The sequence below is a fragment of the Myripristis murdjan genome, chromosome 15 (assembly GCF_902150065.1).
Source record: "Myripristis murdjan chromosome 15, fMyrMur1.1, whole genome shotgun sequence".
Classification (NCBI taxonomy): Eukaryota; Metazoa; Chordata; class Actinopteri; order Holocentriformes; family Holocentridae; genus Myripristis; species Myripristis murdjan.
In genome coordinates, this window is record NC_043994.1 from 4,511,154 (window position 1) to 4,534,447 (window position 23,294).

The 23,294-nt window shown below is 40.4% G+C and overlaps 2 protein-coding genes across 2 annotated transcripts; one reads left to right on the forward strand and one right to left on the reverse strand.

Annotated features, from left to right (window-relative positions):
• Nucleotides 1–1,773: 1,773 nt before the first annotated feature.
• zc3h15 (zinc finger CCCH-type containing 15) lies at nt 1,774–10,704 on the forward strand. The gene is made up of 11 exons (XM_030070820.1): nt 1,774–2,011; nt 3,617–3,718; nt 4,137–4,248; nt 5,768–5,920; nt 6,138–6,229; nt 6,873–7,055; nt 7,753–7,833; nt 8,254–8,319; nt 8,636–8,746; nt 9,171–9,306; nt 9,752–10,704. Exons 1-11 carry the CDS (start codon nt 1,937–1,939, stop codon nt 9,934–9,936), a joined length of 1,296 nt encoding a protein of 431 aa, XP_029926680.1. The 5' UTR covers nt 1,774–1,936; the 3' UTR covers nt 9,937–10,704.
• A 1,399-nt stretch (nt 10,705–12,103) lies between these two features.
• rbm45 (RNA binding motif protein 45) lies at nt 12,104–19,862 on the reverse strand. Its single transcript, XM_030070222.1, has 11 exons — nt 19,569–19,862; nt 18,965–19,087; nt 18,060–18,186; nt 17,786–17,914; nt 17,329–17,502; nt 16,865–16,994; nt 16,500–16,596; nt 15,802–15,959; nt 15,002–15,077; nt 14,784–14,921; nt 12,104–12,553 (listed from the first exon to the last, which is right to left on the reverse strand). The coding sequence occupies exons 1-10, from the start codon at nt 19,842–19,844 to the stop codon at nt 14,805–14,807; spliced, it is 1,407 nt and encodes a 468-aa protein (XP_029926082.1). The 5' UTR covers nt 19,845–19,862; the 3' UTR covers nt 12,104–12,553; nt 14,784–14,804.
• Nucleotides 19,863–23,294: the final 3,432 nt, after the last annotated feature.

A 23,294-nucleotide genomic window follows, 5' to 3' on the forward strand; every position in this document is an offset into this window, starting at 1 on the left:
TAAATCACATGAGATAACGTCAATGAAATCGAATTAAATCAACTTGAATCAGCAACCGAGGCGGGAAAAGCCCTGCTGGTTTCCTCTGCCCTGCAGCCAAGAAGGAATCTCACACTTCTGGCTTCACAGAGTCAGAGTTTTCTGATTCTGATTCTTATGCTTACATCAAATGAATGCTTGTTTATGATACTCTGCAATTATAGAACATAGCTGATCACTAAACTGATCAGCATCTTAGTCATCAATTACCTCACACCACCACTGGCACACATTACAACACTGACACCTGGCGGCCCAGCATTGAAACTACAGGTCATCATCATCACCATCATCATCATCATCATTATCACAGGGATGCAGTATTATCCTTTTCTAGTAAATCATCAGTATGCACTAATCTGCCATCACTATCTGCCACTGTCCTACAGGCAAATTTCACCACTGGAGACTGAATTTATGCTTGAGCACTTTTCTTTTAAAACTTACTGGGAACTATTAAATCAAATAAATAAGAGAAAACAGACAGAATAATCAACTTAACTCGTCATCACTTAAAAGTCAAAAAGGGAGAAACTGCATTGAAGTGATAAGATGAAATTAGGTGAATACATAATGCACTTGTGCCCACCCAAATAACAGAATTTATTTATTTATTTATTTATAATTTGTTTGAGGTTTCAGGATGACAAAGACACACTACTAAAAAAGCCCTGTTAATGCCAAAGACAGAACTGATGCAGCCCCTTGATATTAAGCCTACATATGATCCTACATCAGCCACAGCATTAGTTTGATGATATATAGGATATTAATGTTCCAGGAGACAATGAAACTTTCTCAAAGCACCTTTAGTTGAAGTACCATTTCTACATATCAGTTTTAGGTTTTAGACAACTTAATCCTCCAAAAGGTACCCCTTGTTTTGCTAAAATCCTTTGCATTATTAAAATATCACAATTTAAATATTTATGGATGTTGTCAGTTCCTGGGTACTTTTGTGAAATATTACCTGTAGTGTTTTCTCCTTGTGCTGAATCTGGCATTTAACCTTCTTATTATCTTTCGGGTAAATTTGACCCCATTCAATCTTTAATGCCCCTAAATACATGATTAACACCTTTTTTGTGCTTCAAATTTCCATGGCTTTTCCTGTTTTAGTAAGGACAAGTGGGTAAACATAAAATTAACATGATAACATGCTTTCAATGTCCTGGACACATTTTGTATGCATCAGTGTTTCTCTGGGGTCAATTTGAGTCTAATTTTTTTTTTTTTTTTTGCTGTATAAAACATATCAGAAATATCAACATCAGCATAGATTTGTTTTAGCTGTTCTGGGTGACACTGAGAAGAACTATAACATGATATTTATTAGGCTATCTTCAAAAACATCCTTTTAGGGCCCTAACATAACATAACCACACCTGCAGGAGTGTGAAAACCACTGATAGTTAATGTGACACTTGGGAGGAAAAGCACTCACAAGAAATTTAATTTATAATGGAGGTGACTAGGGGGTGTTATGAATTATTTAAAGGGCTGTTTAGATAGACTACAAGACACATAAAAATACCTGACACATATACCTGAGTAACACCTTTTCATCAATTTTCTGTAGGTTTAAATTACTGAGGCGAAACTGACACCAACTGATAATAAATTTGAAGGTAACAGGACGGTTAAAAAAAACAAAAAAACAAAAAAAAAACAAAAAACTCTCATTATGAACTACAGTACCAGGCATGCACCTCGACCAGTACGTGCTGACGCCGGCCAACATCAACAACCTGTTACATGTGGCCTAGCGCCGCAGCCGTGCTAGCGAGAGGTACCGGCCTGAGTCCCGTGGAGCTGGCTTCACAGAGGAGAGCACCGCGCTAAAACAACCATTACAGCCGTAGCTGCACGGTTTACAGACAGCTAAACTCGGTCCAGCATGCCGCCGAAGAAACCCGCCCAGGCTGCGGGGAGTAAAAAGACGCAAGAGAAGAAAAAAGAAAAGATAATTGAGGTAAAACAACACGAGTTAGCATGTGTGTGCTAGTGTTAGCTCGCTAGCTGGCCCCGTCCAGCTGACTGTCGCTCGCTGCTAGCCAAAAATGGCTCGCTGTAAGCCTAGCCAAGCGCCCAAAAGCAGCCGCGAGTAACCGTTACGTTGACATTTGATGAACTGTCAGCGCTGTCCCGTCCAGATGTGCGATACTCACCTCTATTAAAGGTGATTTAACAAAGAGCAGTTTGGTATTGTGTGCTCCCGGCCAGCTAGCCAGCTGTCAGGAGGCCTCTGAAGTAATTTATTAGATAAATGTGTTTACTTAGCATAAGCTGTTAGCTCGCCTGTTACACACCGAGTGTTAGCCGAGGTTGCTAGCAGGGCCAACCCGCCACGAAACGTGTCCACATTTCTCTGGGTGAGGTTGACAGTCACAGTTAAAACGGGAAACATAGGTTATTAATGTTATACAGCTGGCTTGTTTATCTTTGCCTAGTAATTTCGATGAGCATTAACATGTGGTGGGCCTGGTTCTGATGTGTTTCTCAGGATAGGAGAGGAACAGGGGCAGAAACCACAGTGCCGAGGTATAAAAAAAAGTTGAAGCATTTCCTCTCTCCAGTTTGCATGTTGGCAGTGTAGAATATGGATGTCGCTCATGATATATAATTTGCTGTTAATCTAGATAAACATAACATCTGCTACATCCATCTGAGAATCTACATTTGCCCAATTGCCAGCTAGTAGCCCTGTGCCATTGTTATAAGTACATAGGCGTTTATTCTGATGTACTATAACCTATTGTGTTGTTATGGTGTGGCAGAACAATAAATACAGAAGATTTTTATTTTGGTCATTTGTCCCACAACTGCAAGGAAATATGGCAGCCATTGCAGCTGTTCAGTTAAAACAGCTGTAGCTCTTCTGTGAAAATCACATTGACAGATGGAAAAGAAATCTTAGCTTATCACATACATCAGTAGTTTGGACTTTATAAATGAGTACGCAAATTGATTATGGACAATATTTAAAAAATGAATGCGAACCAGACTGCCTCTCTTTCAGTTAGTAGCCCAGAGTTTTCTGACGAATCCAACAGCAAACCATCTGTGTGATGTTGACTGATTATGGCTCTTCATGTTTTGTTCATTGTGGGTATAAATTAATGTTTATGTAGTGGTTATGTTCCTAATTTTAATTGATCACAAGTATTGTACAGTCAAATGTTGTAATTAATGCTGATTAGTTTTATCGACACTCTTACTGTTGGGAGTTCATGAGCTTGGTGTTACTCATATTAAGTTCCCTTTCCTTGACATCACATAAAACTCACAAATCAATCCACACTTGGTTTTAAAATAACTGGGGAAACCACCCAATCAATTTTTTTTTAAACTTACAGTTACATGGATGGAGGGATAATTATCCTCCCATCCATAGAAACTTGTCTTTTAAGTGAACATACTTCTTTGCCCACACCACCCTCTACAAGCCCTTGTGGTATATAAATGATGAGTGAAGCACAGCAGCAGTTTTCCTCATTGTCAAGTTGCAATAGTTTGCTTTAGGGAGTGTTATTGGAAGGTGATTAAGATGCTGATGACTGATACGCTTGTTTTCTAGGACAAGACCTTTGGCTTGAAGAACAAGAAAGGAGCCAAGCAGCAGAAGTTCATCAAGAACGTAACTCAACAGGTTAAATATGGACAACAAAGCGCCAGACAGGTCAGTAGCCTGTTTTTGTTCACCATTTGTGTCGTTCTCCATCCAGTCTTTTCTCTCACCATCTCATTGAACCTGTCCTTTTTTAGCACTTGACAAGTCAAGCTCAGTTTCTCTCTGCTTCTTTTTCTCCGACTGTCCCTTTCCTCCAATAATTTGTAACTGTCATGTTTAACTGTCAAGCTATTGTGGGTGTGTGCGACAAAAGGCAAAAAGTGAGAGTTGACAGGACTCTGCTCCCTGTCAGCTGTCTCTGGTAGCCTGGCAGTGTGGCGGAGATGCTGCCACATACACCCAGAACTGTCCAAATGTGAGAATAATGTTGTACTTGTTGAAATCTTTGTGAGCTACTTTGATTGGTTTAGTCAATCACTATCTTTAAGTGTGTTTCATTTCTCTCTGTGCATGTGTCTGTGTGTAGATGGCCCAGGCTGAGGCAGAGAAGACCACCAAGAAGGCTGACAAGAAGAAAGAGCTGGATGAACTCAATGAGCTATTCAAACCAGTAGTCGCTGCTCAGAAAGTCAGCAAAGGTAATGGACACACCGTCCGGAAAAACGATTTCAGTGAATGAAATCCTCATGGGGATAGCTTCTCACTGCATAACAAATCAAAGGAAAAATCTCACATTTAAACATACAGTGGTACTCAAAACATCCTGCATCCCTTGACATTGGCATTGTTTTTGTCATGCAACAAAATAACTTAAAATGCTGTTTGTGATGTTATTTGTCCTGAGATTTACACTAAAGTTTGTATTTTGTTACAGTGAAAAGAAAACTTTGGAAATAGATATGAAAGTGTAAATTTCAAATACAGGAAAGTAATGTGCAAAACAACATCCTCATTTGATTTCAGCTGAGTTTACATTAGTGGTAAATATTAATTCAGCATGCATACTATGTTACTCAGTCTTAATATTAATGTAGCAATTATGGGTCTTGAATAATGTATTTAGAACATTCCTATGTCTGCCTTTTTTGGCAACACAATTTACATGAAGTCTCCTTAATGAGTCTCAGTGGGATTATCCGATGTGGCATTAATTCTACTTCAGAAAACATGCATAGCATTAAATATGTTGTTCTGTTTCACTGTGTTCACACTGGCATCAGTGTAGCTGCTGGGTTGACCACTAGATACTTTTTGGACGCTGCTGAAGTTTCTGAGTTTGGTCTCATGCTGCAGAAAAGTTTTGATTAGAATGATACAGCTCGCTTGTTCAAGCTAATTTTGTAAAGTACAGCAACATCTTCAACTAGAAGTTAACGTACACTCTGTATTGTTATACAGAGTCAATATGCTACATGATAACATAGCAAAATGTAGTATTTCAGCACAAATTCTGTCCGTACATCTATTACATTCCTGTACTATTTCTGCATGGGAAGACCGTGGACTATGTCGATGAACCTCTCATCAACCATTTTCTGTCATGAGGCGAATGGTTTATTTATGGAATCGTCATGTCAGGAAAAAGTGTAAGGCAGATAAATCGAATTGGCGGTTAATGGTCAGTTACCACCAAAAGTTGAGGTATGGTCAACTTTTCTCAGCCGACAAGCTATTTGCCGGCTGGAATGTGGGCTGAGTTTGGCAAGTTGATCAGCTCAATGGTGATAGATTTTTTTCCCTTTTCAAGTGAGCTACTGACAGAGTTGATTTCGGTCTTAATTCACTGTTAGAGCTGGAAATCTAGTCTAGGTCCTGAGTTTCCCAAGGAAAATAAACTCTAAACGGACTAACCAGTCTAGTCTAGTGAACAGCATGAACTGATGAAGCCACTTGGATAAGGGGCAAACCATCTTCTAGACGTATAACTAAGTCCGGTTGACCTGATTCAGTTTCCTTGAGATGCCTGTGACCTGGACGAATGAGAATATGCGCAGACAAACTCTAAACAATCAACTCTTCTTGTTTACATAATTAAATGAGGAAGGGTGGAGATATATCTGTGTGTGTCTTCACAGTCAAGGTGCACATCAAAATAACTCAACAACTTCATTTCAACTCCTCCCCTTTTTTCCCCTTTATCTCTGTCTCTCTCTCCAGGTGTAGACCCAAAGTCAGTGCTCTGTGCGTTCTTTAAGCAGGGCCAGTGCACCAAGGGTGATAAGTGCAAGTTCAGCCATGACCTGTCTCTTGAGAGGAAATGTGAGAAGAGAAGCGTTTATGTGGACGAGAGAGATGAAGACCTGGAGAAAGGTTAGAGTGTGTGTGTGTGTGTGTGCCTGTTTGTGTGTGGTGGGTACATTTTTGAAGGAGAGATATGAAGCACCTGTATTTTTATGTAATCTTTCTCAGTGAATATGTATGTTTATTTTATTGGCTGCTATTTGATGTTCTGGCATTGTTTTTAAAGCACAATGTAATGCATAGAACGATACAGCTCTGTGATGTGTCTAATCTGTTCTGTTTTTAGACACCATGGATAATTGGGATGAGAAGAAGCTGGAGGAGGTGGTCAACAAAAAACACGGAGAGGCTGAGAAGAAGAAAGCCAAAACACAAATTGTAAGTCAGCTTGGAAGGATGAAAATATGCGCGTGTGGTTTTATGTTGGTTTTCATTAATGAGAAGGAATTAAACACTTCTTCTAATCATTCAGATATGATCAGCCTTGTCAATTTGAGGTTATATGATCAATGTATTGAATCATCAGGTTTTCAAGATTCCCCCACCAGCCATTGTGAAGATTTGTTTTGTTTTTAGGTGAATGGGGAAAAAAATCTGTAGAAAGAGCCTGGTAGAGTACAGATTTAAACACTATAGGCCAAATTCACCCACATTTGGCTGGTGTCTGGTGTGAATTTCTCACCCTGGCTGATTTGCGGAAGGAAAAACGGTGATGGAGGCAGAGAGAAAGAGCCATGTCGTTGACGGGGTGGGAGACAAGTAGAGTGAGGGATGGAGGTGTTAAGAGAAGGACGAAGAGATCGACTACAAGCCAACATACAGATGGTAGGGGAGGAAAAGAACAGAAGCTGGGAAAAAGAAAGTCAAATATTAACAGACTACATGATAGTGTACAGATTCCTGTATTAAGCCGTGATGCATCCATGCATCCATCAAATATAATGAAATAAAAGCTATTTATTGTTTGCCTGTTTGCTCTTCTAGTCTGTGTGTGTAATGTCATCTCTCTTCTTCCGTGTAGGTGTGCAAATACTTCCTGGAGGCCATAGAGGGTAATAAATATGGCTGGTTCTGGGTGTGTCCAGCAGGCGGCGATAGCTGCATGTATCGACACGCCCTGCCGCCTGGGTTTGTACTGAAAAAAGACAAGAAGAAGGAGGAAAAAGAGGATGAAATCTCACTGGAGGAACTAATAGAGAATGAGGTAAGAATGGAAGGAGGGAAGCTGTTGGCCTGGATACTTGCATGTATAAGTTTCAGCGAGGTTGCCTGCATAGTGTCATTGATCTGCATTGACACCTTTCCCCATCCACACCTGATCATGTGCTCCCCGCTCAGTTTTACTGTTGTCTGTGTATTTGCAGTTACTGGACTTCATAGCATAGATACAAGCTAACATGGATAAGTCACAAACCAAATAAACAATACATGTAAGGACAAAACTGTCTACTCAACTCATTGTCCTCATTAACTTTTTTTTTTTTTTTTTAATTAAACAATGACAGACTTGGAAGACTTCTAGATTGACTTCTAGACATTATGCTGAAATACAAAAGCAAAGCATCAAGGCAGTAGTGTAATCAAAGATGTCAGTGGTGAAATGATCAGTTCCCACTCCACAATGACAATGAAATATACTTTGTCTATTAAAATCTGTGCTGACTGCCAAATTACATGTTTATAAAAGCAAAGTGATGTTTTTGGCCAGTGCTTTCTCATAGCTGAGTGCCTCAGATATGGCCACCAAAGGCTGTGTTACATCACCTGCAAAACTTGACTGCAGATTTGTCTTTGACTTACTTTGCCCCAGACATGTTTATTTAATTTATGTATGTATTTATCTATTAGTTTGTTTATTTATTTTTGCCATGACTTAATGTCTCTGTGTCTCTCTCCCCCAGCGTTCAGCTCTGGGTCTCAACGTGACCCGCATCACCCTGGAGACTTTCCTGGCTTGGAAGAAGAGGAAGAGGCAGGAGAAGGTTAGAGTGCTTGTAATCCTTTTTGTTTAATTAGATTCTCGGGGCAGCACCATTAATGTTTGATTTCCTCAGTTCCTTACTTCCTACATTCCCCTGCTAGCTAGCATGACATATTTGAAATTATGGGAAATGTTGGAGTGTGTCTTTTAATTTTAATGTTAGCACTGCTGGTAGGAGCAAAAACTGGCCAAGATAACCCTGCTGCAGGCTTGGGACGTGTTCATTTTTTATAAGTTAACTAAAGACATTTTGTCATTTTATTTTGAATGACAAACCTTGACAACTTCATGAATTCTTTAATTTGAAAGGTGTATTTACAGCTGATACGTGCAGACACTGGAACAGAGCAGACCTGTGTTTTATAGTTGGATCTTCACTGGGATCTTGAAAATGAGGTAATTGGGTGTTTTTGATTGACAGGTGGCTAAAGCAGTGGAGGACATGGAGAAGAAGAAAGCTGATTTCAAGGCTGGAAGATCGCTAGGGGTATGACCAGCTGTGTGTGTGTGTGTGTGTGTGTGTGTGTGTGTGTGTGTGTGTGTGTGAGAGAGAGAGAGAGGGAGAGAGAGAAATAGAGAAACAAAGAGTGAAAAATAGAGGTGTGAGTGTTTTTTGTGTGTGTTAAAACGGCTAAACTGATTTATTTTATCTAACTGTATAGTATAATGGGGTTTTTACCTGTATAAATAAAGGTTAATGAAAGGTTAATGAAAATGAAAAAAAAAGCTTATACATTTTTTTATTTAGCATTTTAAATGGGTAATACAAAGTAGACTAAAATGTTTATTAACTGTATCTGTAGGTGAGCGGTCGTGAGGTGTTTGAGTTCCGTCCAGAGCTGGTTGATGATGACGATGATGAAGCTGATGACACTCGATATGCCAAAGCAGATGAAGAAAGTGAGGAAGAAGAGGTAATAAAATAATCAACATTTATTATAATACATTTATGTCCACACAAATGTAGACAATCACACAACTTGTCTGTGACATTTTGGAAGAGAAAGAATCCATACCTTCTGTCTGCTGGGAGGTTGTGCTCATACTAATACTAATAATATTCAATAAAGCTACATTTCTGAGCAATGGTTTCCAGCAGTAGCTAAGTGTATGACAGCAGTAACAAAAATTTAGTCGGCCAGGTGTTAATTTGATCTGAACATGATAATGTGGGAAGCCCTGTATTCATTTAGCCTCCCAGCTGCACAACACAGGATTCTAACTTATTGATTTTGCTTGTTTTAATCAACTATTCTGCCTTTCGACACATTCTTAACCTAAATTGCTGCCATGGATTCTCTTCTGTGTAACCAATTTTTGTTACTTTTTTTATTCCAGATCGATACTACAGCGTTCCAGGACATAGACTTATCTCGTTTCGTTCCTAAAGAGGTGGACAACACGGGCATCACTGTAGCATCTATGGACCGTTTCACCTCCAGGAATAAGACCCAACCGACGGAAACAGACAACGGTGAGAAATTAGCTTGTGCTTGCGTTTGATTTCCCTCCGAATCATTTGTTTCCACATGTTGACCACACCCACTTTGTTTTGAATTTAATTAAATCATTCAGTTTGTTGGCATGGTATTGGACAGTGTTGCAATCAGTCAGTGCATAGTGGTCTTATGATTGAAACAGCTATCAAGAAATTGCCTGCTAAAATCCCAGCAATATATTAATATGTTATAAGGTCAGAACCTCTGTGATTATAAATGTGTATTATTTATTTGGTGAGCATTTAACAGAAATCCAAAACACTAGTGCATTTTTCAGAAAATCATCCAGCATAATATAAGCAAACTAAATTTCTTTCTCCCACCCACTCCTCTCTTCCTGCCCTCTGTCCTTCTCTTTCTCTTGTGCCTTCCTCACTCCCTCTCCCTTCCTGCTGTCCTTTCCTCCCTCTCTGCCTACAGAGGAGCAGCTCAACGGGGCTTGCGGCGGTGCTGAGGCCAACGGGCTGTCGGGAGCAGAGGGAGGCGAGGAGGACGAAGAAGAGGAGGGGGAAGAGGAAGAGGTGCCTGTGGATGAGAACCTGTTCACAGGAGAAGATCTGGAGGAACTCGATGAAGAACTTAACACACTGGCGCTGGAAGACTGAGACGGGGACAGGCAGGGAGCGGCAGATGGATATTAGGATGGACTCATTGACTGACAGTAGTGGATGGACTGCTGAAGATACATGGAGCTAAAAGATAGAGACCAGAGGGATGGACTGCTAGTGTTGTCATGATACCAGAATGTTCACTTAGATACCAACTTCAATATTTAACAATTTGGCAAGACTAAGATGCTACATAACACCAAGCAGTGCTTTGCTAAGTTCCTTGTGTTAATCACCTTTGACCTGAACAGCAACAACAGTGAAGTTTTGATTCCAGCTGTCTATCAGCTCCGTATTAGCATATTACCATATTTTGCTCCAGGCACTAGTTTTGTCAGCCACTTTAGGTAGAATGGGATTCAGTTTAAGATTGTGTTGGACTGTTTTATGATGTTGCTGTTTGACTATTGAATTTCACACTGCAGTTCTGCCTATTCCAGCCCCCCTCCTTATAACTATTTCAGTCCACAGGTCACATGTACATTCATGACAAGTCCTGAGTTAAATCTTTGCCTCAGTATCGAGGTTTGTGTGACATATCTGGTTATTGTGACAACACTAGCACTGAATGACTGACAGACGGACTTACCGAAAGACAACAGATTCCACATAGACAGACAGACACAGACATCTAGGGAAAGACAAACATCCTCATTGGACCGTGGGACAGACAGTTTCAGAGTGCCACCACATTCTCGAGCACTTGGCGATCGAACGATTTTAAAATTCAGAGACTCAATAAAGCCTGATTGTATGATGACATCACTTCCCGTTTCTGCCCCCTCTGTTAGCCGCATCATCCCTCTTACCCCCTTTCTTCATCCTACACAGCTCAGCTTGCCAAGAGGGTCCATGTTTCCACAGAAGAGTTGAAATCTACAGAGTCTGTCAAAATAAAGAAACTTGCTGCTGCGGAGCACATATTTTGTTGATTAAGAAGTTCTAGCTAGCCTCTTTTGGAACTGAGATTACTATTACAAATCACGCTTCAAGTGTTTTCATACCTATGTGCAGCTAAAAGCCTGTATGTGACTAATGGAAACACCAGCAGAAAGCATGGTGATTACAGAACAAATTAGAGTCTGAAAGACTTGAAATCAGCTTGAAAATTGGCTTCAAATCCTGGATCTGAGACTGATTGGGAGATAATGCTGCTGAAAATGTGTTTACCTTCATAACATTATGTATGAGCAAAATAATCATATACAGTGGGAACTGAACGGAAGCACTTCTGTAAGCACTGGAATGATGAAGTGTGCAGTTTCTTATACCAATGAACTGAAATAGTTTAAGGATGTCTTCTCAGGACTTTCCACTCTCAGCTGATATTTAATTCTTAGGGATTCCTGTTTTCCCAGCATTGACTTGTCTCACGGTTTATGATTTCAGACAAAACTCATCAATTCTTTAACTCAAAACTAAAACCCTCCCTCAATATTGTTCAGGACAATAATCTGGTTATGGTCCAATAGGATCACTTCAGTGGAGCTTTCTGAAGGAAACGAGCAGACCTAGTCACAAGCTTTTAGCCATTCATTGGAAACCAGACAAGCGAGTACGTTCCAGCAAAACCCATACTGAAGGAAAACCAGGCTACCAATGTCATTGCCAGCCCAACATTGTAAATAAGAATGTGTTTTCCGAGTTGCCTGCTAAAAGAAATAAAAGATCATTGAAAAGTCAGCGTGCATTTTTCTTGTCTGCTGCACAATACTTAGAAATCCCAAGTACACAAGATCAGTGACTGGAACATTATGGTGTTCCACGTCAACCTTGTGCTAGTGGTGCTGCTATTCACTATGCATTTTGCTCTTCGAGTATTTCTAGACCTTTCAAGAAATTTGTATGTTTGCTGTTGACTTGGCAGGCTGAAGCAGCATGCCCTGTACCTGTGGATGTGTGTGGCTTTTGTGTTCAACTTTCACACTGTGTAAAAACGGGGGAATGTGTTGCAATGACCAAAAAAAAAAGTTTCAAAAAACAGCATAACATAAAGAAACAAGACAAGTTGGGTGATGATTTATGTATTTCTTTGTTTTATTTCAGTGAAGCTTTGAGAAAGAAAACAACCAGTCAAGTAAACACCCTTGATCCAAATTCAACAAAAGATTACCAGGTGCACCATGACAGAGAAAAGATCAGACCTGGACTACTAAGAGCTTTAAAAAAAAAAAAAAAAACCTAGGATGTTTTAGGGCAAATCTACTTTCAGAAATCTGAGTTTACACCATCAAGAGTCAACAGGCTGCCGCACTGGCTCCTTCAAAATATAAAAGCAGGCTAACTCATGAATTTCAATTTGAAACTATGTATTTCTTCAGCACTCAGAAACAGCCTGTCGATATACCTGTAATATTACTGCTACTGCTGCACTGCTCTGAAAACAAAGACTACATATCAACCGAGTCATGGCTCAGAGAGAATATCACAGAACTCAAATTCAGCACTGGAATGGTAGCCACATTTCATGTCTTTATATCAGTTGGCAAAGGTCACAGACAGCAAAAGGTCAGACAGATGTCAAAGGTCGAGTCAGAGGTCAGGAGAAGGTCTTGGTGTCGGTTGGTCGGTCGGTCTGTCAGGTCATGGGTCATTGTGTCATGACAACAGTCACCTAGGGAACAAGAAGCTGCAGAGTTATTCACAAGAGCAGAAAGAAAAAATGAAAAACTTTAATCCTGAACAGTCAAAGAAATGCAGCCTGTAAGGTGACAGGTGTTTAAGAAAACATTCTGTGTGTAAGACAGTTACAGGAAAAAGAGTCTTACACACTGTTTACTGAACGTTGCCAATACAGCATCTTTTTAGTACTAAGACCATCAGGTTACAGTAAGATCACCAGGTGGTGTACAGGAGCCAAATCTTTCTTAAAAACACTTAAAACTGCTTCTTTGAATATCAATCACAGTCAACAGAGGTAATTACACAGAGGATGTTAAAGTTAAATTTTATTATTAATTAATTAGTATTGGTAGTGCAGCAAAATTTACTATTAAAACATCATTTTCACCTCAGCCAACAGGGTACCATATGGAATATAATTCAATACTTCATGCTAACTAGAACAGACAATAAAAAGTACATTAGTGTCCTACACAAAATCCCCAAGCTTTCCAAAAAATTGCTCAATGGTTGATTTTTTCCCCATTGATGTTCAAGTATATTTATAATAACAGGCTGGTTTCTGGGGTCATAAAAAAGTTTTCTTCCCAGAGGAGGATGTGTTATTGATACAGGGAGTCAATGTGGTCAACACTGGAGATGTTGAGGTTTGTGTAAGAAACCAATGACCTAATACCTCACTTAGGCCTGGGACATAGTCAACACAAGGTACGCATGTGCTAAGCCAAGTTGGCGATGTATGCAAGCTTATTCTTGAGAAAAGGTAGCAGTCTGGAGCCACAGAGCCTGAGTGGAGCAGCTGAATACTACCCAACCCCAAACCTGAGAGAGGCCTGACATCTAATGGTCAAAATTGAAAAAAAAAGAAAAAAGAAAAAGTACTGGTGCCAGGTGATGTCACCTTCTAAAACAGATAGTGACATCACCTGGCACCTAAGATCAGCGAATAGCACACAGCTAAGTCAGTACCCTACTTTTCATCATTAAATGTTGGGCTTTACTGTGATTAGGGTTTGGGCTACACTGTACATTTCTGAAGCTCCTGAGTAGCCCTAAGACTTCCCTGCCTTGGCCTGTGTGCATCTCCAGAGGTGCAACTGCACATATGACGATGCAAGACCACAAGGTCTGTGATAGGTCTGCTGACTGCTTTATGCTTCTGATTTCCTGAAGACTGAAGACTACATGGAGTTGGTGTTGCCAACTCATTCACTAAATATTTAGATTGCAAGATGTCTATATTCATGACGAGAAACATCCCAAAACTTTGGACACTGTCAGTGTGTCCGTTAGGTAACTCTGTTTCAGAGAATGTAAACAATGTTGCTTTTATGTTTTATCTGTGTTTCATTAGCGCAAAAAAAATCAATAAAATTTTGACACTGCTGTCCAGTGTTTCACTGACTGATTCACAGACTCCTACGCAGAACTATAAATACTCATACCAGTGTGGGCCACTATGATGTAGCTGCAGTGATTAATCAACACACAACTGTAAATTAACCTATACTGACTGACTTTTCAGAAATGGGATAAGGAAGCCTCCTAGTGGCAACACTGAATATTGCTAGGGATGGTGCAGAAATAGCATACTGGAGCCTCCTAGTGGTGACAACTAAACATTGCTAGGGATGGCTGCTCTCGGGGAAAAAAACAAAATATTCAGGCCATGTTGCTGGGTCTTGCTCTTGCTAGATGGTTCTGTGTCTGATGTGGGAACCCTAAGCTCTTATGAGTTCAGAAAACCGAGAGCTGAAAAAGGAACCTGTTTTTACATAGGGTAACAGAAATCAAATGTAGCATGGCGTCAAATTATTAGCCAAATGATGTGGAAAGAATGATCTTTAAAATCATTTCTCTGCAGTTCACCAGGATATCTCAGGCACAGAACTGTTTTGGGACCCAGAAACTCAACCGCTAGGAGAAAAAGAGGGACTAGTTCCTCTGGACCTTGTGTTATTCATCTAGCAGTATTTGCATTTAACGTGGACATGAAATGCGTGACACTAAATATTACGAATTGCTGTTTTGCTACACAATAACATGAGAAATGTCCCTTGTGTTGACTTTGACCTTGCAGCATGCATTGCTTGTGTAGACCCTGTGACAGGCACTGCATATAATACATTTTTATTAATGATGATTGGAAAATGCTAAACGTATTGGTATTAAAAAGAGAAATTCGACATACTGGCATTTCAAGCAGAGAACTTAGGACTTACCCACACTGCAGTCATGTGTTTCTAGTAGGTACGTGGCCGTTTATGAGATTCCTCTCTGGGAGGATCGGCTAACATCACCTTCATCCGTACTCCATTCACCATGTGACCATGGAGTGCCGCCATAGCCTCGTCTGCACACTACAAGAGACAGAGGAGAGGGAGAAAGATAAGGGAATATGCATACAACTCCCTATTCTTCCACTAATTGTGAGTCTCACCTGTTTGTCAGCATACTTCATGTATCCCACTCTCCTCCCGGGAACCAAATGCACCTCGATAAGAGAGCCATATCGACTAGATGGGCAGACAGACACAAAGAGACAAGAGTGGGAGTTACAGATGAAAACTGACAGTCTGGTTCAAAACAAGACAAGATTTAATCTCTGCCTTTCATGACAATCATCTTAATGAGCAGATTTTCACTGGCATTTGAGGCACTGAGCTGATGTTTTCATCAAAAGTGACAAGCAATAAGTGAGCTGTATGGGGGGTTAGTATTCTGAAGGACACTTTGACAGGTCACATGGCTGCTCCTGGGACTGAACATGTGACCTGGTTAATGAACAGTCAGTCTAATCACCAAGCCAACCACCTGTGCATTTTATGAGACCTTTCAATATGATTGTATCATATTGAAATATTAAATTGAAAAGATCTTTATTTTTCTCTGTTTTCTTCCAGGTGTTGGTATTTAAAGACAATTTCCACAGCAGAGAGAATAAGTAAATAAAGGATGCACACTGTCCTTATTGCTCCCTATTTATTTAGAATATTGCGCCTCAAATTGGTTCATTTTGGGAGTGAGCAGAGGAAAGACAAATGTGATTTGACTCGTTCAGCTGACTAGTCTGTTCATACTGTGGCAATCAAAGCCAATTACACACTTTATTTTCAGTCACTAACTTGCCATTTTTTCACTACTATATTGCTGGTTTGACCATTAGGCCATTCTGCTGACCTGCGTGGTTTCCTCATTGTGCGTAAATCTGATTAACGACAGCTTTATCAGGACATTTACCAGAACACATCCTCCAGCACATCCAGGGGCAGCGTGGAGGGGCTGAACACCACAAACAAGCGCTCCTTCACTTTGCTGTCGGGTGGAGCGAGCTTCTTCAAAGACGGCAGGGTGACATCCGTCTGAATCCGGGAAACTGGAGAGACTGTGGGGAAGGCCTGGAGGACAAAACAAACATACCCAGGATCAGAGCTACAATTAAAAAGTATACATCTTTAGAAATTGTTTTTGAGTGCTGATCGGTCATACTGTGAGTCATCATAGTCACTGTCATTAACTGTGTGAAAAGCATGCAAAGATACAGAAGTAACCATGGGTGGACATCCTTAAATTTATCTTGTACTTAACCACTAATTATTCTAAATGTATCATGTAAATGTGTAGATAGGGATGCAAACACACACACCTTTTGGCCAATCAGTGTTAAAAGATGACCAGTGCCATCTTGACTCATGACCAACTGTCCCCCAGGTTTACATGATGTTATGTGGATATGTTTGCAAACTATGGCAATGTACATCCTAAGACCCACCGACTGCTGTAAGCCCTATCGCTTCACCACTTTTTTCACCGTGATCGACAACCCGTACTGTCAAATCAGTGGAACCTGTCAAGACTAACAGTAAGAGCTCCATGCAGTCACACGCAGTGGGCAGGAGCCAGGCTAATAGGTAGGTATACAGTTGAGCAAAACTCACAGAGGGAGCTTTGAGTAACTGGCTGGTGGAGGGTCCGTTCCACACTGAAGACATCATCTGTGTGGCTACAAACTGCATTGCCATCCGCCCGACTGGACTACACACAAACACAGAGACAAGACACATCATTTCAATTTGTAGTATTAAACATATATTGCATTCGTATGTGTATATAGGGGCTGTTACAAATTGTCTCTGAGGAATGACCTTTTTTTTAACTTTTGTTTTTTAACTATTATGAATTTTAGGAAGTTTCAAGAGCATTTTTAACCCAAGCCCCTATTCATCTCTGACCCTAGTGCATATTTAGGTGTATATTTGTTTTATCTGTGTATTTAAGTGCGCATGCATGGATCTGTGTGTACCTGGTGCGGTCCTCTCCATCATCAATAAAGGCCACCACCAGTCTGTTGCCGGGTGGATATTCAAACCCATTCAGCTTTTCTTTGGCATAGACGGCGGATCCAAGGTTGTTGTAGCGAATCACAGCGTGGCCTGTAGGCACATGAGCAGTAAACAGCAGCCAATAGGACTTTTAGTACTTTAGTACAGAGCACAACACTTACAATCATAAACTCTTAATTACCTGACTTAATTACTTGACTGAATTATGTCTAGTCTCCATCTTCGTGTTTCATAGGGGTTACATCAAAGCAACAGCCCAATATATTTACAGGCTTTTGACAGATGTCCAAGTTATCACAAGGGTGTCGATACAGAGGTAGAAAGAGGCTGGTATCACCACAGTAGTTGTTTTTTTTTTTTTTTCCTCAGTTCAGCATGGAGCCCAGATGAATAAGGTGAATTGTCAGTGTGTATGACTACTAACCTTTGCTGACTCCGTATGGGTCTCGCTGGAGCTCACAGTAGTCCATACCAGGGATGATGTCAAACAGGGCATAAATCTGTTCCTGGGTAATGGCTGCCCTCGATGAAACCATCAGGCAGCGTGTGATGACATCACTGGAGCGGTAGTCTGTGACTGGGTAGCTGCTCGGGTCAGCTGGACAGAGAAAGTGGACAACAGAGTCAATAATGCAGCAGAAACTGGTCAAGTCAGAGATCCCAAAACCTTTTCTTGTCAATGACCTCCAAGTAGACACCTGAGATACTTGAGACGACAGTGGCCCAGTTAGGAAATATAATGTCACAGGGACTGCCGTCGAAGAGCAAGTATGTCTTTCTTTCTCTCCTGATCATCATGTCATCAAGGAAAAAAATAAAACTCAAATCTGGATAAAGCAGAGAACTGAAAAAGTAAGTGATAAAGCAATGCAGCTGCACACCCAGAGTGAAGGGGTAGGGGTTCATGGCCTCGGCAGTGGGCACGTGTTCAGTTCTGGTTCCTCCTGTGGCGTATTCTCCATCTGTTGTTGTGGTCCTGCTGCGAGGCTCAGCCAGGATGGCCCTATAACCTGAGGACATCATTCACATCATCAGTACTACAGTTCTGTGGTAAACAATGAAAATGGACACTGTAGTTGAGCATCTATAAACATTTAAGCACTTAACTCAGCGTTAACTACATTACTTTAATAATACTGGTGCACACAGTCTTACCTCTGTCACAGTTCTCTATGGCGAGAGCAGCTTGGGAGGGCTTGTAGTATCTGACATAGCCCAAACCTTTACTTTCCCCTGTGAACTTATTCTTAATGATCACACAATACTCAATATCTCCATATTCCTAGACAGAGAGAGAGAGAGAAAGAGAGAAAGAAGAGGATATCATTTAATTCTTCTGTGCAATCCGGTTCATTAGGATCACAGCACTCGATGACTCAATACTTCTGAGGTAAAAAGAGGAAAATGACAGTGATAATAACGGGATTAATGAGCATTCATGGGTTAAATAAAGATTTTTTTTTTTTAATAGTATAGAGATTTAAGACAAATAAGCCAAAACAAAACAAAAATCCATCAAACACATCTGACTTATGATTGGACACAGTGAATCTATAAAAAACTACAACTATGAAGAAAATGCTAATAATTTAAAGGCAGTAGTATGACAGAAATAAAAATCAAACTTGATTGCAAGCTGCTGTCATAGTCCTGCAAGTAAATGTCTGAATACTTGTGTCTTGAGCTTTGTGAAAGACAGCATCCTGCTGTCCATCCCTGAAATCAGCAAAATTTGCCCCTAATCAGCAAAATTTCAGTATAAAGAGCCAGAATCTGCAGGCAGGATGAATTTTAACTATCCCCAACCTCTTGTTTAGGAGATATAATCTGCTCCATGCAAGAGGGGGGAGCTGACAAAGCGCTGTGTTAACTGTGACATGGGAGGAGATGATGAAATTAGAAACAATTCGCTTACTAACAGTGAATCCAAAATGTCACATGGCTAGATCGGCGTATTAGGGGTGTGTGTAAAAATGTAGACTTGGGCAGCGTGTTGAGGTGTGTGAAGGCAGAGAGAAAGATTTCGTAACAAGCATCAAGATTTGGAGGTGTGTAGTTACCTTAAATGTGTTTTTTAGGTCCTCCTCTGAGAAGGTTTTCGGGATCATGACGAAGATCCTTGTCAGTTCCTCATCCTCAACGTCCCTGTGTCGTGCTGATGACCTTGACTGGGCAATAAACACCTAAACAAATGAAACAAATGAACAGTAACCTGTATAACCCACAGACAGATGAGGCCTGATTTTATACTACAACCATTAATCATAATAATTCTATTAACACGGATGCAAAACACCCTGATTTTTCAAACTAGGGCGCAACAGTGCAATTATGTTCCTGGAATTCTCTTGGAAGTAAAACCAAAATGTACAAGAGCATAGGACTAAACTCTACGTGGTTTGTTAGGCTAAATCATGTTAATTTCACTGGGTGAAATTTAGTGTGTGTGTGTGTGCGTGTGTGTGTGTGTGTGTGTGTGTGTGTGTGTGTGTGTGTGTTGTGGGGATAGTTCCCACCATGTCGTCTTGTACATTAGCTTTAGTTAGCTAACGGGTCTGTTTTGTTACGCAGCTAACAATTAGCTATTAGCCTGCTCCGCACTACGCTGTGAACAACACCCTCCTGTGCTCCTTCACCTGCTGGAGCTCCTCCTCGGAGGCTTACCTTGATGGGTTTGGTCCCCTCCATCAGGACTTTGCCGTGCATCTCCTCCATGGCCAGGCAGGCCTGGGAGGACTTGGCGAACTTCACATAGGAGACGCCTTTGGACTCCTTGGTCTGTTTGTCTTTGACCACCCAAACCCCCTGGATGTCCCCAAACGGGGAGAAACTCTCCCGAATCACATCCTCGGACACGGACCGACTGGTCACCAGAAACAGCCGGCTGTTGGGCGGCTCGTCCAGGTTCTCAGTCGGAGGTTTGGAGGCGTAGTCGTCCATGTTTGTTAGCTGCACAGTGCTGTGATGCCTTCAGAGGCTCGCGGGGAGGAAGCGAGGCGATCCACGCGCCACTTCCGTCAGCACATCAGGAAGAAGTGCCACCTTGGGGCAGGAGATTAATCAGATACAACTTTATTTGCTCTTCTATCAGTTAGATAATATTAGTCCTATTTGTTAGAGCAAAAGATTTTAAATGTGTATGAGACCATCATTTTTAAACATGGAAAACAAAGGGAACACTCCGTTCCCGATAGGTGAAAGTAGAATGTAGACTACAAACTATATATATTTTCTAAAGTCTATGCAGTAGAATAATTAGAAAAGGAGGGAGCCATGTTGATGTTGAAAAACAAAATGCTGTATTTGTTATTTTAATGCTCAAAACTGACAAGCACTTCAAAGGGAAAAATAAATAAATAAAACAAGAAGATCCCGGCCTAGTCATTTTGTCATTGCTTTTCCTTTTATATTTTTTGATATATGATATTATATACTACATTGTCCCCATAGGGAAATATGTCTTGGGCACAGAAATAATTGCACTTTAACAAATAACAGACAAAAAAGCAAACACCAAAAACACAAGACATAGACCACTGATGTAAAACTCACAGCATTAATTAGAGATTCTACAATCCCTAAGTATTCTTTGCTCTTTGGACTTTTTAAAGCCCAGAAATGAGTTTACTGAAGGTACTAATAATATAACACACTTGCAACCACGACGAAAATATTTCTGATTGTGATAAAGTTAACAGAGGTAAATGAGCCAGCAGACATCAACAGAATACAAGATCAGATGTTTTTTCCACAGCAGGCATTTTGACAAGACACAGGTCCCTCTAACAGAGCCAGGCTCCTGGTGCTGCTCATGCTGCCTTACTGGAGAGCCTGTGCTACACGCAGATGGAAAGGAATCTTAAGTAATGTCATTAATAACAGCTGTTTTACCTGCTGTTTCATGTCTAAATGACTGCTGTAAAAAAGTTTGTTGAAAAGGAAGAAATGTAAGCATCCAGGGTATGTCCTGGTGACTTGGCAAGCTAAACAGCATACTGTTGTTTTGGTTTAGGGTTATGACCTCTTGCAAACTTCCCTGTGATTATGTAATAAAAGCAATATACCTTAAAAATAGTCTAAAAATATGTGAAAACACAAGAAGAGACTAGACAAGGTGGGTGATGGTTTATAGAGTTTTATTTTAGTGAGGTTTGACTGATAATGATCAGTCAAATAAATACCCTTGTCCAACACAGGATAACAGTATTTGGTAAAATAGGGAAAATATTGGATTTGACCTCTAAGAGTTAAAAAAAAAAAAAAAAATTAGGATGCTCTTGTGTGTGTTTTGTGCAGGAATTGTGGTTTAGACAGTTGAGGCCAGCAGCCTGCTGCACTCACTCCTTCAAAACATAAAGGCTGACTAATTCCCGTGAACGTGTATGTATCCTGTAATGTTACTGCTGTTGCTGTGTAGAGGCACTTTGTTTAGTCCAGCTGATGAGAATCAATATCAAGGTGATGGCTGAAATCATGCACTCTGATAGCAGCATGATACTCTCAAAACAAATACTACATATCAGCTGAGTCATAGCTCAGACAGTGTGTATCAGAAATCAGATTAACACCGGAATGGTAGCCACATTTTTATGTCTTAATGTCAAAGTTTGTGTCTTGGTGTCCGTCCGTCTGTCAGGTAATGGATCATTATGCCATGACAACAGTCGCCTAAGGAAGAAGAAGCTGCAGACTTATTCCCAAGAGCAGAAAGAAATGAAGCACTTAAATCCTGAACAGCCAACCAAATCAGCCTGTAAAGACTAATCTTTAGAACTGCTGAACAACCAGATGAAAGTGGTGCTTTCCTTAAAGAAATACTTCAAGTGTGAGAAAAGACTGCAGACTGCCAGTTAGAAAAGAAAAAACTCCTTCACACTGCTGATTGAACTTTGCAATTACAGCAGCTTTTAGTACTATCCCCTTCATCAGCATATGATCAAAGAAAAGACTAGATGGTGTGCATGAGCTTGTCTTTTTTTCTTAGGATACTTAAAGTGCTTCTTTAAATATTTAACAAAATTCCATGTTAATGCAACAGTCTTTACTCACTGATCAATAACAAATAAGATAGTAAACAGTTTTTTCCTCTGTAGGGCTTTCAGGTTAAATTTTAATGGAAACCAGCGTTCAAGTGTGATCAGTATTAGCAGCAGTGCAAAATCAACTCTTAGTAAATCACTAATTCTTCAGTTTAAGCTTCACAGAATCCACAATAAAATGTGTCATTGTCCTGCACAAAATCTCGAAGCAGTCAACTTTACAAGAACTTGCTCACTGGTTTGATCAGGAAGCAAGTTCTTGATGCTCAAGAATCCATGGCATTTTATAATAAAGTGTTTTAATAAAGTGTTGGGAGCTGCAATGCAGAGTACGGATAATTTCCTCCTTCTTCTTCCATATGTATCTCTATCCTGCACCTGGCCCAAAAAAATGAGTTAGATGTGCACACATTTAGTTTCCACTGTGCTATAAACTGCTTATCCACAAAGGGGAAGCAAAGGTTCTAGTCTGGAACCAGTGACCCTGAGAGGCTCAGGAGAGAATAACAGTCCATTTGATTTTCTACCAGAGCAGAGGAACTCATTTAAATCAGCAGCAGCTCAGACTGGAATGAAAAGCCACAATAGTCCCTGTCCTCCATGACACATGGCTGCCTATCCCACTGTAGAGGAATGTCTAGCTATGTAACTTCTCAATCACCAAGAAAAAAAAAGTTGGAAAGAAGATGATGGCTGAGAATGCAAGATAGGGGATATTATTCTCTAGTTTTGCCGATGTGGAGCTTAGAAGAAAAGAAGCATTTCCAGTATTTTCAACATCAAAATCTGACAGCCTCGTCCATCTTGCCTTTTCCATTGCATTTCTGGCACGCAACTGTGATGAGGTGTCATAAATGTAGCTATACTGAGATGAATTCAGCTAGTCCCCTCAGACTGTGCCAAGTTCAAGGTCATTTACAGCCCCAAAACAATCTTTACAAAGTTTGGACTTGTAGGCCTGGAACACTCCTAGTGGGAAAGAAAAAAAACTTCCCCAAAAACCCACAGTAATGTGCATTAGCACCACATTGCAAACTTCTTCTACACAAAAACATGACACTAAAACAGAGAAAATGGGAAGAGGAGAGGGAGGAAGATAGTGGTGCATACTTTGAGAAAGGTTTAATTTAGATTGTCAACATTTAAAATGCAAATTCAAGCACAGAAATGGATGGATACACATTATTTATTTATTTTATTTTGTATGACACTGAAGAATGTTTATTAAGGCCCCCCTAAAATAAAAAAAAAAAATGTTTTTCTCATGTTTATGTCCCTTAAAATGTCTGACCCTGACTATACTGACGTGTATCTGTTGAAGTTTGTCACTAGAGGTGTTTTCACAGTCCTC